Here is a 13,887-nt window from a genome sequence, read left to right on the forward strand (position 1 = left end):
TGATGCAAAGGAGAGACAAGTTTGACTAAGAGATTAAAGAATGTATCTCAAATCTAAGAAAACTAGATACAGAGGATAATAAGACTGAAAAGCCATCAATCAATATCAGGCTACCCTGGTGGTCCAGTGGTTAAGACTTCATGCTTCCAATGCAGGGGGCATGGGTTTGATCCCCGGTCAGGGAACTAGATCCTACATGCCCAACAGTCACACATACAAAAAAAGACTGAAAATAATCGTTTCTAAGAGGAGTGATTGAGTGATGCCTAGAGTACAGAAATAGGCAAATCAGTCACAACAGAAATAGTACATATTTGCTTATGGGCTATAGTTCTTCCTCCTTCCCCATAGCAACATCCTCTACCAGGGAATCATAGACCCTTTTGGTCTAACTGTGGACCCACCAGGTGACTTGTTTTGGGGAATGGATATTCAAATATGTGAGCTAAGTAGAGGCTCAGAAAAGTCCTTGCATGTCTTTTGCTTTTGCATCTCTTCACTGCCATGAGAATGGGTATGTGCTTAGTCACTCAGTCATGTCCAATTCTTTGAGACCCTGTGGACTGTAGCCCGCCAAGGCTTCTCTGTCCATGGGATTTTTCAGGCAAGAATACTGAAGTGGGATGCTATATCCTCCTCCAGGGGAATCTTCCTGACCCAGAGATCGAACCTACATCCCTGTGTCTTCTGCATTGCAGGTGGACTCTTTACCCACTGAACCATTGGTATACCTGTACTGTCTCCGCGGATCATGAGACTTGTGGAGTACAAGCCTACAGTCACCTGGTCCACAGACATAAGGAACTCCACCAAGATGGGCAGAGACGCCATCAGACTACCCAGATACAAGACCAGTAAATACTTCCTGTTGTGTAACACTGAAGTTCTGTAGTTTGTTTTTTTTTGTTTTGGTTTCTTAGTTCCCAGATCAGGGATTGAACCCGTCACCCTCAGCAGTGAAAGCATGTCCGAACCACGGGATAGCCAGGGAATTACCCTGCAGTTGTTTGTGAAGCAGCAATTGATAAGTGGTACAAATAACCTTTCAAGTTGTGCAAAATCTAGAATTCTCTTTGCTGTTTTTATGAGTAATAAGAAGAAGGAAAGGGGGAGTAAGAGGAAGAAGATGATTCTGAACCATTTTTTCCTCCCTAATCTGATTTCAAATAGAGAACCAGATAGAGAGGCAGTTAAGTTATAAAATGAATTAATAGAAATAGCAATTTTTTTTTTTTAATCTGAAGGGTCATTTATTTGATGAGAATTTTAAATGGTGGTGTCTAAGAAAAACTTTCTGTCGAGGGGAGGGCAGAACTGGTAACTAAGTGGGGTGATGGACTTACCAGGAGGGCAGAGAGAGAAACAAGGACATTCTGAAGTTTTCCTTCAGATGGTCTGTGCTGGAAAGGGGAACTCCCAGTGCTTACCTCCAGAGAAACACTTTTCCCGTTCCAATTAGCCGTGTCTAGATTGAAGGCAGCGAGGCCATTGTTGTCAGTAGTTAGGATCTGGTTGATGTCTCCATTTTCTCCATGAATCACCAGATACACTGAATGATGCTTGAGGAGGGAGCCATCGTGGCCCTTAACTCTTATCTGAGGGGTGAAGGTCATTAGAGTAAGTTTTGGAGTATGTTCAAAATTCTAAGGAGACATTTCAGGAAGAGTCCAGAAGAAGATAAATGTGATGCGAAGAGTCGGAAATGAGGATCTACGAGGAATTGAGAAACATACAGAAGTAGCTTGACCTGGAGCAGAAGTAGACTGGCCACACATAGGACAGACCTAGATATTGTCATGCTGAGTAAAGTAAGTCAGACAGAGAAGGAGAAATATCATATAACATCCCTTATATGTGGACTCTAAAATGAAATGACACAAACGAACTACTTACAAAACAGAGGCTCACAGACTTGGAGGCTCACAGCTTAAGGTTGTGGTGGGGAAGGAATAGTTAGGGAGTTTGGAATGCACATGTACACTCTGCTATATCTAGAATGGATAACCAACAAGAACCTACTGTATAGCACAGAGAACTCTGTTCAATGTTATGTGGCAGCATAATGTAACAGTGGATGGGAAGGGGCTTTGGGGGGAAATGGATACATGTATATGTATGCCTGAGTCCCTTTGCTGTTCACCTGAAATTATCACAACACTTTTAATCAGCTATACCCCAATACAAAATAAAATGCTAAAAAAACAAATGAATGATCAAAAAAGAAGTAGATTTGCCACATGGCTTAGGAAACATCAGATCAGATCAGATCAGTCGCTCAGTCGTGTCCGACTCTTTGTGACCCCATGAATCGCAGCACGCCACATCAGGGCCCCTCATTTTCATACCCCACTGCCAAAACTCTGTATATTTTTTTGCTTTCATTTTCCTACAGAGCATTCTCTTCCACTCCTAAATTGTATAATCCTTAGGCTCTAAGACAGTCTGGATCTACTCTTGGTCTAAAGAAGAGATGACCAAGGAATAACAGATCTGAATATGTACAATACTATAGTGTTCAACAATTACTTGGGAAGTGAAGAAGATAAGCTAGAGAGAGGGGTGGAATGCTAGGAATCAGAGAGAAGACACTTCAATTTTTTAAATCTCTAAAGACGATGCTTAAGGAGCCATCAGTGGCTCGCTGCGGCAGGAAGTTTGATATTAACCTTGCCTAGATGCAGAAACTCAGACTTGAGGATCTCACCAGGTAACTTGCAGCTCTAAAATTCAAAGACTGACACAGGAGGAGGTGAACCCCTGGCATTTGGAGGGTCATTGAAGTCACATTAGTATTTTAGGCACATCTCATGTGAGATTAAGGACACACAGTGCCAGGAATTAAGCACATACTCTAGAGCAGGGGTCTCCAACCTCCAGGATCTAACGCCTGCTGATCTGAAGTAGAGCTGATGTACTAATAATAGAAACAAAGTGCACAATAAATGTAATGCACTTGAATCATCCTAAAACCATCCCCCAACATCTTCCACAAGTGGTCCCTGATGCAAAAAAGGTTGGGGACTGTCGCTCTAGAGGCAGGCTGCCCAGCTCCGACCATAATTACCACTTACGAGCTGTATAACCTTGGGAAAATCACCTAACCTCACTAACCTCTCTGTGTCTCAGCCTTTTTGTCTGTCAAATGGGGCCAATAATAATGTCTAACTCAGGACTGTTGTACAGATTAAAGTGAATACATACAGAGTACTTAGAAAAATGCTAAGTTAATATGTGTTCAGGAAGGAGTTGACAGGGTGGTTAAGCGTTTTTTGTCTGAGCAGAGATGAGTTTCAACATACCTTTCCACTGAAGGAGAAATTGGGGTAATAATAATCATTGGTGTCTTCAAAGGTCATGGATCCCATTTGTGAAGAAATGTATATATCCCGAGTGGTGTTGGCCTCCACTCCTGCAGAGGGAAACCAGATGTATGATGATCTAAATACCTAACATCCTCATCTTCATGTTTAACATAAGACTACCTGAAAGGATGGTGCCACAGGAAGTGAGAAGATGACTATCATTCTGACCAAAGATCTAAACCAACTCCTCCTTCCCAAACTTTTGGGGAAGTAGGGAATGGATAGCAGATGAAATCTGACATTTCCCATTGACTGTGAACTTAGAACGGAGTCCCTTCTAAGCACTGATGAAGGCGAGTCTTGAGTCGTCTGAGTTGTTGTTGTTGTTCAGTCACTAAATCATGTCCAACTCTTTGCGACCCCATAGACTGCAGCATGCCAAGCTTCCCTGTCCTTCACTAACTCCGGGAGTTTGCTCAAACTCATGTCCATTGAGTAAGTGATGCCATCCAACCATCTCATCCTGTCAACCCCCTTCTCCTCTTGCCCTCAATCTTCCCCAGCATCAGGGGCTTTTCCAATGAGTTGGTTCTTTGAATCAGGTGGCAAAAGTATTGCAGCTTCAGCATCTGTCCTTTCAATGAATATTCAAAGTTGATTTTCTTTAGGATCGACTGGTTTGATCTCCTTGCAGTCCAAGGGACTCTCAAGAGTCTTCTCCAGCACCACCGTTTGAAATCATCAATTCTTTGGCACTCAGCCTTCTTTATGGTCCAACTTTCACATCCATACATGACTACTGGAAAAACCATAGCTTTGACTATACAGGGTCTCTCTCTTGGACAACTCTTTTCCTTTCCCTTTTCTTAATGAACCGAGGAGCATCCCACTTACCTGTCCCTTCCTCCACCACAGTAGCCATGATATTGATGTCTTGTCTGTAAAAATACCCAGTGAGGTTGAACATGGACATGGCCACAGAAGTTGAAATGCATCCTGCTTTGTCAATCTAGTGAGGCAATCAGAGAGAGAGAGGGGGGAAGAAAGAGGGTGAATAACCTAATCTCTACTTCTTTTTAAATTTATTTATTTACTTGGCTGCACTGGCCTTAGGTGTGACATAGGAGATCTTTCATTGCAGCGCACAGGCTATCTGTTGTGATTATACAGGCTCCAGGGCACACGGGCTCTCTAGTTGTGGTGCAGGGTTTCAATAGTTACAGCTCCCAGGCTTAGCTGCTGAGCAGCATGTGGAATCTCTAGTTCCCTGATCAGGGATTGAACCCACATACTCTGCATTGGAAGGCAAATTCTTAACCACTGGACCACCAGGGAAGACCCTAATCTCTACTTCTAACTCATGATGTCCTGTAGAAGAAAATTATTTCTTATCTCTATACTTCAGTTTCTCAATTTTGTGTGTGTGTGTGCCACATGGCTTATGGGATCTTAGTTCCCCAACTGGAGATTGAACCTGGGCCTTTGGCAATGAAAGCATGGAGTTCTAACCACTGGACCACCAGGAAATTCCCAGTTTCTCCATCTTTAAGATAGAAAAGTATTCCACAACATGAAGCATACACCCACACATGACTTGGAAGTTCCAAGATATGAGAAGGAGAAAAGAACCACCTTCAGAACAGGAAAATTGTATCTTCCAAGGGTTTAGGTTAATCTCTTGATCCCAAGGCAGATTCTAAAAGAGCTTTATCTTTGAGGGGATAAAAAGACTTCTGTGTTCTTTAGGAATGAGGTACTAATCACATGAAATTATTTCTACTCTGGGTGTTTTTAACCACTTTTCTATATTGGTGCTTACTTACTCTTTAGGACATAAGAATAAGGTTCCTTTCCTACATCCTGTTTTACTCACCTGTCCAGAGACTTTCTTGCATCTGTCAGGTAAATGTTCCCGTTCTGGATCCGGATACAGGTAAGTATATGGCTTTTGACACACTGATACGTGTGCTACTCCTTGCATGGGCTTTCCATAGGTGTACCTAACCCAGAAAAACATGAGGAATCAGAGAGGGGCAAGTCCACCTGTGATCCAGGCCCTCCTCCCCTAAACATTTTCCTTTCTTCCGCATGCCCATCTCTGAAAGCGCTTTGACAGTCCCACCTTTCTCCAGCTCTCATTCACATCTCTGCTTTACTCAAAGCTTTAGAGTATTGCCATTGCTCAATAAATACCACCCAAAGGACAACAGTGTCTTTCTTTTTCCTTACTCCTACTTCCCATGGGATTCAATACTGTGCTCTGCACAAAGTAGACTCTAAACCAATAATGCCAGCTGAGAAAGCAGAGGCAAGTAAGCACAAAAATGCAGTTAGATAATGTGTCCCTGGGATTTCCCTGGTGGTTCAATGGTTAAGACTTCACTTTCCCATGCAGAGGATGCGGGTTAAATCCCTGGTCCAGGAACTAAGATCCCACATGCTTCATGGCCAAAAAACCAAAACATAAAATAGAAGCAATATTGTAACAAATGTCAATAAAGACTTTTTAAAAAATGGTCCACATAAGAAACAGTTTTTTTTAAAAGTGTGTTTTTGCCGAACTTGTGACTCTGAGCCACATAAAACATCACAAGATTTAATCACTACCTCCACAATCCTCTCCTGGTAACACTCGATCACAACATCTCTCAATATAGCTTTCATCCTCAATGGATCCAGAGCTTGATTCTTACCTACAACAAACTTTCACTAAGAAAGAGTCTTCCGCCACTGATAACTCTTTGGGTTCCACCACTTCCACTTTAAACTTAGGCAGCACTGGAAAGAGTGGAAAGAGAGATGGAAAATGAAGAGGAAGAAAGTTTGACTACACAGGTAGTGAACAGAGGGGTATAAAACAGTGATAATAATTATCTAATTAAATTGCTCAATCACGTTCAACTCTTTGCAGCCCCGTGAACTGTAGATTTCTCTGTCCTTGGAATTTTTCAGGCAAGAATATACTGGAGTGGGGTGCCATTTCCTACTTCAGGAGATCTTCCTGATCCAGAGATGGAACCCAGGACTCCTGTATTGGTAGGAGGATTCTTTACGACTAGGGCCACCTAGGAAGCCCAGCTAATTAAATTAACAGGGCATTATTAAGGTAAAATCCTCCCAAAGTTACTGATTTAGCACCAAAATGAATAAATAACCCCCCCCCTTTTTTTAAGTAAGAATTAGATTTATTTAAAAAGAAACACATACTACAGACAGAGTGTGAGCCATCTCAGAAGGGGAGAGGCATGAAAATATGGGATGGTTAGTTTGTATGGACTAGGTAATTTCATAGGTTGGGCTTCCCTGGTGGCTCAGCAGTAAAGAATCCACCTACCAATGCAGGAGATGCTGGTTTGATCCCTTGGTCAGCAAGATCCCCTGGAGAAAGAAATGGCAACCCACTCCAGTATTCTTACCTGGGAAATGCCACTGACAGAGGAGCCTGGAGGGCTACAGTCCATGGGGTCACCAAATAGTTGGACATGACTTAGCAACTAAACAACAGCAAAAATTTCATAGGCTAATGAGCAGGAAGAGTAATCCAACTATTTTGGGGAAGAGATGGAGATTTGCAGGCTGGTTCACAGCCCACTTTCTTATCTCTGATGGTCAGCCTGGGAACTGTCATGGCGCTAGTGGGTGTGTCACTTAGCTTATGCTAATGTGTTACAATGAGTGTATCTTGTTGTTGTTGTTCAGTCACCAAGTCATGTCTGACTCTTTGCAGCCCCATGGACTGCAGTACTCCAGGCTTCCCTGTCCCTCATCTCCCAGAGTTTGCCCAAGTTCATGTCCATTGGATTGGTGATGAGGCTCCACTGGAAGTAAACTCTTCTGCCATCTTTGACCTAGTTCCATAGTAAGTTTCACTTGACCTTTGCTGGTTTTTACACAAGATCATGTCCAACACTCTGACCTACTAATTCTCCCACCTACCATATTCTTCCACACTGAAGGTCCCGAAGGTCTTGCCATCAGCCACGGCCACACTGTAGGTGCCCAGCGTTGCCTCTGGTGCCAGCTGGAAGGACAGGTCTACGATGCCTTGCTTGGGCACCACGTTCAGCCACTGTGCAATCCTATTGTTATTTGGATCCTGTGCCCAAGAAAAAGAAATCTCATGACATGCCTGCCTCTTTGATTCCCACCCTGTGCTGCAGAAAGCAGGTAAAGAAGCAAAAAGCGAGTAAAGAATCCCACCCACTGTTCATAGCCCCTGTGGTCTGCATCCAGGAAGAAAAGAACCCTCGGTGGATTCAAATAGTTAGACTAGGTTCTTTAAAATGTTATCCAGTTTCAGAATGTTATCCAGGATAACATTGTTTATGTAAGATGTTCTTTACAAAGAATGCTAATTCTTGGTCCCTTAAGACAGGTAACTCTGAAAGACTGACTGTAAGATACCTGAAAGAGAGCTAATTTGATGGAAAAATGGAGAGGGTATTGTGGGGAATTCTTGCCTCTTTCTTAACACTTCTCACAGGTATCCTTGTCATGTTCAGTGGCTGTCTGTGATATTAGCCATCCCAAAGACTAAGAGGAGTACAGAATCAAGCTCTGCTGGACTGACACAGCACAGAGAAGTTGCAGGAATCAGAATAGGGAGGTTCGTCACTATAGAGGTTGCTGTCCTTATTTACAGAGGTTGAGGGGCGGGGTGGGCAGAGGCAGGAGAACATGCACAGCTTAGGTGGAATCGGGGCACTTGGGGCCAGTGCAAAGTCTCAGGCTCTGGGCCAGATCCCACAGTTGTTGCTGGCTTTGGGGCTTAGCACCAACCACCTTCTCCATAGAGGACAGCAAAAAAGAAAGAAACTTCTACTTACCTGCAGTTCCACAATGGAGTACTGAAAAGGAAAACCAGATAATAAGGGTTAAAGCAGAGCTAGCAATAAGGGTAGGCTTGCTGAAAGCAAAAAGTTCACAAAGGCTTCTCTCTTTCTCTGTTGCCTACCCCTTCCTTTCTAAATGGCTCTTTCGTGCCTTGGTAAGAGTAACAACAGGGCAAAGGCTTACTGGTTAGGAGAGGAGAAAGAAGAGCTTTCCTGAAGGGATTGCCAGTCTCCAAAAACTTTGAAGAAATGGAACTTCTGACCCTCAGCACCCTTCAATGCTCTGTGACTGAGTTTTTTCACAACAAGTCCTAAAAGAAAGTATTAGTATCTGGTAGTGGTGGTGGTTGTTCAGTCACTAACTTGTGTCCGACTCTTTGTGACCCCATGGACTGCAGCACATGAGGCTCCCTCATCCTTCACTGTCTCCTGGAGTTTGCTGAAATTCACGTCCATCAAATCATGGCGATGCTATCCACCATCTCATTCTCTGGAGACTCCCTCATATTTGAACCTCTTCTTGGGAGCCAACTATCTCCTAGCCTCCTCCTCTACTTTCTGAACACCAGTGGGCAAGAATCTTACTTTCAAGCAATGCAAAATAATTTATTTTAAAAAAATGTTTGAAATAGCTCAATCAAAGGATCATGTGTCATTTCCTCAAGGAAATGGACACAAAAACCACTAGGTTTAATTGGAGAATGAGTCCTTGTGCTAGGTGTCAAAGTGTCACCTCAAATTACTCGTTAATTAAAAAAAAAAAGGACACACCTTAACACTGGAGAAATTAGTCTGCCATCACCCTAACTAAGTAATCAAACTCACTATCACTAACAATGGGACAAGCTGACATTATGTACCTCCTGAAGAGATATATTTGAGGTTCCCAACATTACCTATCTTTATAACCAAATATTTTAACCAAAAGTTTAGTTTAAACCTAATTAAGACTTCAGAACTGCCTTCAGAAGATAAAAGAACAAGTTATATTACACAGTAAGAAATAATCAGGCAAATCAAGACTATTGGATATTCCATAAGACAACTACGCTGCTATGCTAAGTTGCTTCAGTTGTATTCAACTCTGTGAGACGCTATGGACCATAGCCCGCCAGGCTCCTCTGTCCATGGGATTCTCCAGGCAAGAATACTGGAGTGGGTAGCCATTCCCTTCTGCAGGGGATCTTCCCAACTCAGGAATCAACTTTCATCTCTTTTGCCTACTACATTGACAGGTGGGGTTTTTTTTTTTTTTTAACCACTAGCGTCACCTGGGAAGCCCTGCCACCTAGGCTTCCTCAAAAGTAAATATCATATTCCATAATGGAAACATTCTATAAGTCATCTAGCCTGACATCATCGCTCTCTCTCTCAAAAAAGTCAAACTAATAAGAAAATAAGGGGGATTAGTTTAGAATATGAGAACATTTTTAAATGTAACAACCAAATATAATGCATGAGTCTGATCAGAGCTTAGTTTGGGGAAAAAAAATGTGTTAGTTGGAAAACACAAATTAATATTATATGAAAAATATTAAATAATTTTTGTTAATTTCCTCAGGTGTTATAATAATATTTTCTTTAAGATATTCTTTTTAAAAGATACAGGCACCTAAAGAAAGCAAACATTAACAGACATAAAGGGAGAAATTAACAGTAACACAATAATAGTGGGGGACTTTAACACCCCATGTACATCAGAGGACAAGGCATTCAGAGAGAAACTCAGTAAGTAAACAACAGCCTTTGGCAATTTATTAGGCACAATGAACATTCTATATAATATAGAGTATTTCATCCCAAACCAGAATATTCATTCTTTTCAAGTGCAAATGGAATATTGTAACATGATAGACACATGATGGAATACAAAAAGAGTCAGTAAACTTAAGAAAACTGAAATCATATCAAGAATCTTATTCAACCATAACACTATGAGACTAAAAATCAACTACAAAATAAAAAAAACACATCGAGTCTAACCAATATGTTACTAAACAATTGAACTGAAACCATAAAACTTCTAGAAGAAAATACAAGCAGTAAATTCTTTGACATTGGTCTTGGTAATATTTTATTGGAGATGTCTCCTCAGGTAAGGGGAACACAAGCAAAATTTTTTAAATGGGACTACTCATCACAAGGAAAAAACATTGTCTTCTATTTCTTTAATTTTGTATCTATATAAGATGAGTGTTGTTTAGTGACTAAGTCATGTCCAACTCTTTCGCAACCCCATGGACTGTAGCCTGCCTGGCTTTTTGGTCCATGGGATTTTCCAGGCAAGAATACTGGAGTGGGTTGCCACTCCCTCCTCCAAAGGATCTTCCTGACCCAGGCATCAAATCTGTGACTCCTACATAGCAGGCAGGTTCTCATATGAGATGACAGATGTTCACTAGACTTACTATGGTCATTGTTTCATGATGTATATAAGTCAGATCATTATGCTGTACACCTTAAGCTTATACATTGCTGTACGTCAATTACATCTCAATAAGACTGGAAGGAAAAAAGTTATTTCAGTAACAGCTCTTTTCTTGGTGAACCCAGCCTTCAGCTCAAAAGAATCCACATGCCCAAGTGGTACATTTGGGGCTGGGGGGTATGGTGGGGGGACATTCTGCCCCTCTTCCTAAAGAGAAAAATAGGACATGCACAAACCTGGCTATATACATGATAAGAAGGCAAGTGTCATCGAGATTACTGCCATTGCTATAAATCCTAGGGGGTGAAAAAACAGTTCCTTCGAGAACAAAATCATTTTTTTAAAGACTCAAGAAGCAGCTTTGGACACCAGTAAGTGTTCAACCAGAAAGGTAGCATTTTCATTGGAAGCTACCTGAAGTTTCTGAATAATTAGGTAAGCAACAAAGCTAGATACAATCAGTTACTAGCATGTATACTTTGTTGCTTGAGGATGAAATATTGAACTCTGTAAACTCACAGTTTTTGTAACTCCCCTTCTTTTTTTTTTTTAAAAAAAAAGTTATTTGTCTGTGCCATGTCTTAGTTATAGCATGTGGGAATCTTTAGCTATAGCATGTGGGATCTATAACTACAGCATTCAAACTCTTAGTTGCCACATGTGGGATCTAGTTCCCTGACCAGGGATTGAACCTGGGCCCCCCTGCATTGGAACCATGAAGTCTTAGCTGCTGAACCACCAGGGGAGTCCTACCACTCCATTTCTTAGTAAAACACTTTTAGTTAATTGCATGTTTCATTTGGAGTTCCAAATTCAGTGTTTCAGATTTTCAGGGCTCCAAGTTACAACTTGGAGAGGGGGCTGACTAGAGAAATGGTATGTGGAAAAAAGAGTAATTTGACAACAGAAAGAGAGCACAGAAGTACAGAAATCAGAGTACTTATAGTTCAGCACAATTTGAATAGAGGCAAGACAATGTAAGAGGGGTAGCTAATGAGATCAACATCCAGGGGGCAGTAGAGTCTAAAATAACTCTAGCTGTGGCCACACTTTGACCCTTTCGTCTGGTTGGTGACGGACAGGGAAGCCTGGCATGCTGCAGTCCATGAGGTTGCAAAGAGTCAGACACAACTAATCAACTGAACTGAACTGACCCTCATCCCAGCTCTAGAATAAAAACTTCCAAGGTGCTCAGTGGTAAAGAATCCACGCCAAACAGAATATTGGGATTCATCCTTGTGTCGGGAAGATCCCCTGGAGAAGGAAATGGCAACCCACTCCAGTATTCTTGCCTAGGGAATCCCATGGACAGAGGAGCCTGGTGGGCTACAGTCCATGGGATCACAAAGAGTCGGACATGACTGAACGACTAAACAACAACTTAATATTATACCAAAGTGATAAGGAAAGAATACAGGCGATAGGAAGGAGAAACTAAAAAACCAATTCTAAATCAGGAAAGAAAGTAGTAGTTGGAGGAGGCTACTGATCAACAATAAACTTATAGCTTCCCTGTACATCAGGAAAGGAAACAGCAGTCTGGGAACATAGAGATGGAAATATAAGCAATGCTTTCTCCATGACTATCTTTAAATTTTTCATTTGAACACGTGGGCTGTGACTGAAGGAGAAAGAAGGCAGCTGGGGGTGTCTGAGAGGTATTGGGTTGGGCCAAAAGTTCGTAAGATGGCATGTAAAATCCGAACGAACTTTTGGGCCAACCCAGTATTTCAAACATGTGTAGAAATGACACAAGTGCTAAGTTCAGAGCAAACCAAATCATATGACTTGTGATTCTAGTGATCCAATTGTTCAAGGAAAATTTAAGTATTCGCCAAATGTTACCGCATTTTTACCTTTGGCACAGAACGTTGCCTTAAGAAAATTGTCTATGCTATAAATTACCTTGCCTCGTAGTAAAAAAAAGAAGAAGAAGAAGAAAAAAAAAAAGATCCTTATTTCTTCCTTTTGTTAAAAGTATTCCTGAATTACTTCTTTGTATTTGAACTGCAGAGCCACTAGGTGTCACTCCTGGAGGGAACGTCTTGACGTTTGAAAAAGCTCTTAACAGAGGCAAATGGAACCATCTCTTAAGAATGTTAACCTAATTGATGCTTTCAGATGTCAAACCTGAGAGCAAGATGCCGCTGCCTGCTTTCAGGCAGATGGGGGCTGGGAGATTTGGACTAGCTCCCTGACTGTAGAACCCACAAGTGTTCTGCTTCTAAAGGGCCTCCTCCCCTGGAAGGAGTCTCTCCTCCCTCGTGCTCCAGTCTGCCCTCCTGCGTTCCCTTCCCAGGTCCTTCTTCCCAGAGAAACTCTTACCTGGTCGTTCACTGGAACAAAGGCGCTGGTGAGGGTGACAATACGGAAATGCACTAGAAGGAAATGGGCGTCATTAGCAAAAGAGCTTTCCACCCCCCACCTCAGAATCTTTCTTTTTTCCACCTTTTTGCTTCCTCATACATACTTCTGAGTCAGCAAAATCCTACCAGGTTTTACTTTTGAAATAAAACCGAGTCTGAGAGACAGCTAACACCCCAACAGTCACGGCTCCTGACTTTGAAAGTTCAGGATGGAATCTGCTTCAAAGAAGAGGGAGCATATATAAATCCTAGGGCTTGGGCCAAATGCCCTTGATTGTTTTCTGATTCTTACACAGGCAGCTTGCTATGGGACCAAGCGATCCAGTTACACCCACCAAATTCCTTTCCAGGAGAAATCTGTATTTTGTTTTACTTATTTACTGGGAATTTTTTGGCCATGCAGTGGGTCTTGTAGGATCTTAGTTCTCCAGCCAGGGATTGAACCTGGACCCACTGTAGTGAGAATGCAGAGTCTTAACCACTAGACTGCCAGGGAATTCCCTGTATTTTGTTTTACACACACACACAGTAGCAGCTCCACCCACTACTCTTGCTTGTACAGCACTGCCTGCATGCAGCATCTATAACCATTAATCCCTCCAGGCTTCCTCCATCCCTCCATCTCTTTCCTTGGTCCATGGGGCTACCACCAATCTGCAAAGCCCCTCTAAGAATGTGTGAAGATACTCCCTGGCTTTTGTCTCATCCCACCTGTGTGCCTCTTACCTTCCTGCCCTGGGCTGTAGATAGGTTTGTCAGTTTGTATAAAGATGCCATTCTGCTGCCTCTGAATCAGAACCTTTTTCTTCTCCTCAAAGTAGACATTATGTCCAATTCCTCTCACCCGGACGGTGGCTACTTCTTCTGTGCCACCAGAAGGAAGTGGTACCTGGCCAAGACAGGGGAGAGCTCTGGAGAGGAGCAGGAGACTGGGGGTGTGGTGGGGGAAGGACAGAACC

At 42.3% G+C, this 13,887-nt stretch overlaps 1 protein-coding gene across 4 annotated transcripts in view; it reads right to left on the minus strand.

Moving 5' to 3' along the window:
* The window catches only part of A2ML1 (alpha-2-macroglobulin like 1), a 50,263-nt gene that overhangs the window by 34,445 nt on the left and 1,931 nt on the right, over positions 1–13,887 (minus strand). For all 4 annotated transcript variants that reach the window (XM_061417971.1, XM_061417972.1, XM_061417974.1 and 1 more), the window contains exons 3-11: positions 13,655–13,817; positions 12,888–12,940; positions 8,129–8,149; positions 7,239–7,398; positions 5,996–6,080; positions 5,176–5,302; positions 4,197–4,311; positions 3,300–3,409; positions 1,428–1,595 (exon numbers count right to left, since the gene is read on the minus strand). In XM_061417971.1, coding sequence (XP_061273955.1) covers positions 1,428–1,595; positions 3,300–3,409; positions 4,197–4,311; positions 5,176–5,302; positions 5,996–6,080; positions 7,239–7,398; positions 8,129–8,149; positions 12,888–12,940; positions 13,655–13,817 — 1,002 coding nt within the window. The remainder of the gene's footprint in view (positions 1–1,427; positions 1,596–3,299; positions 3,410–4,196; positions 4,312–5,175; positions 5,303–5,995; positions 6,081–7,238; positions 7,399–8,128; positions 8,150–12,887; positions 12,941–13,654; positions 13,818–13,887) is intronic.

The sequence above is a fragment of the Bos javanicus genome, chromosome 5, assembly GCF_032452875.1.
Source record: "Bos javanicus breed banteng chromosome 5, ARS-OSU_banteng_1.0, whole genome shotgun sequence".
Lineage (NCBI taxonomy): Eukaryota > Metazoa > Chordata > Mammalia > Artiodactyla > Bovidae > Bos > Bos javanicus.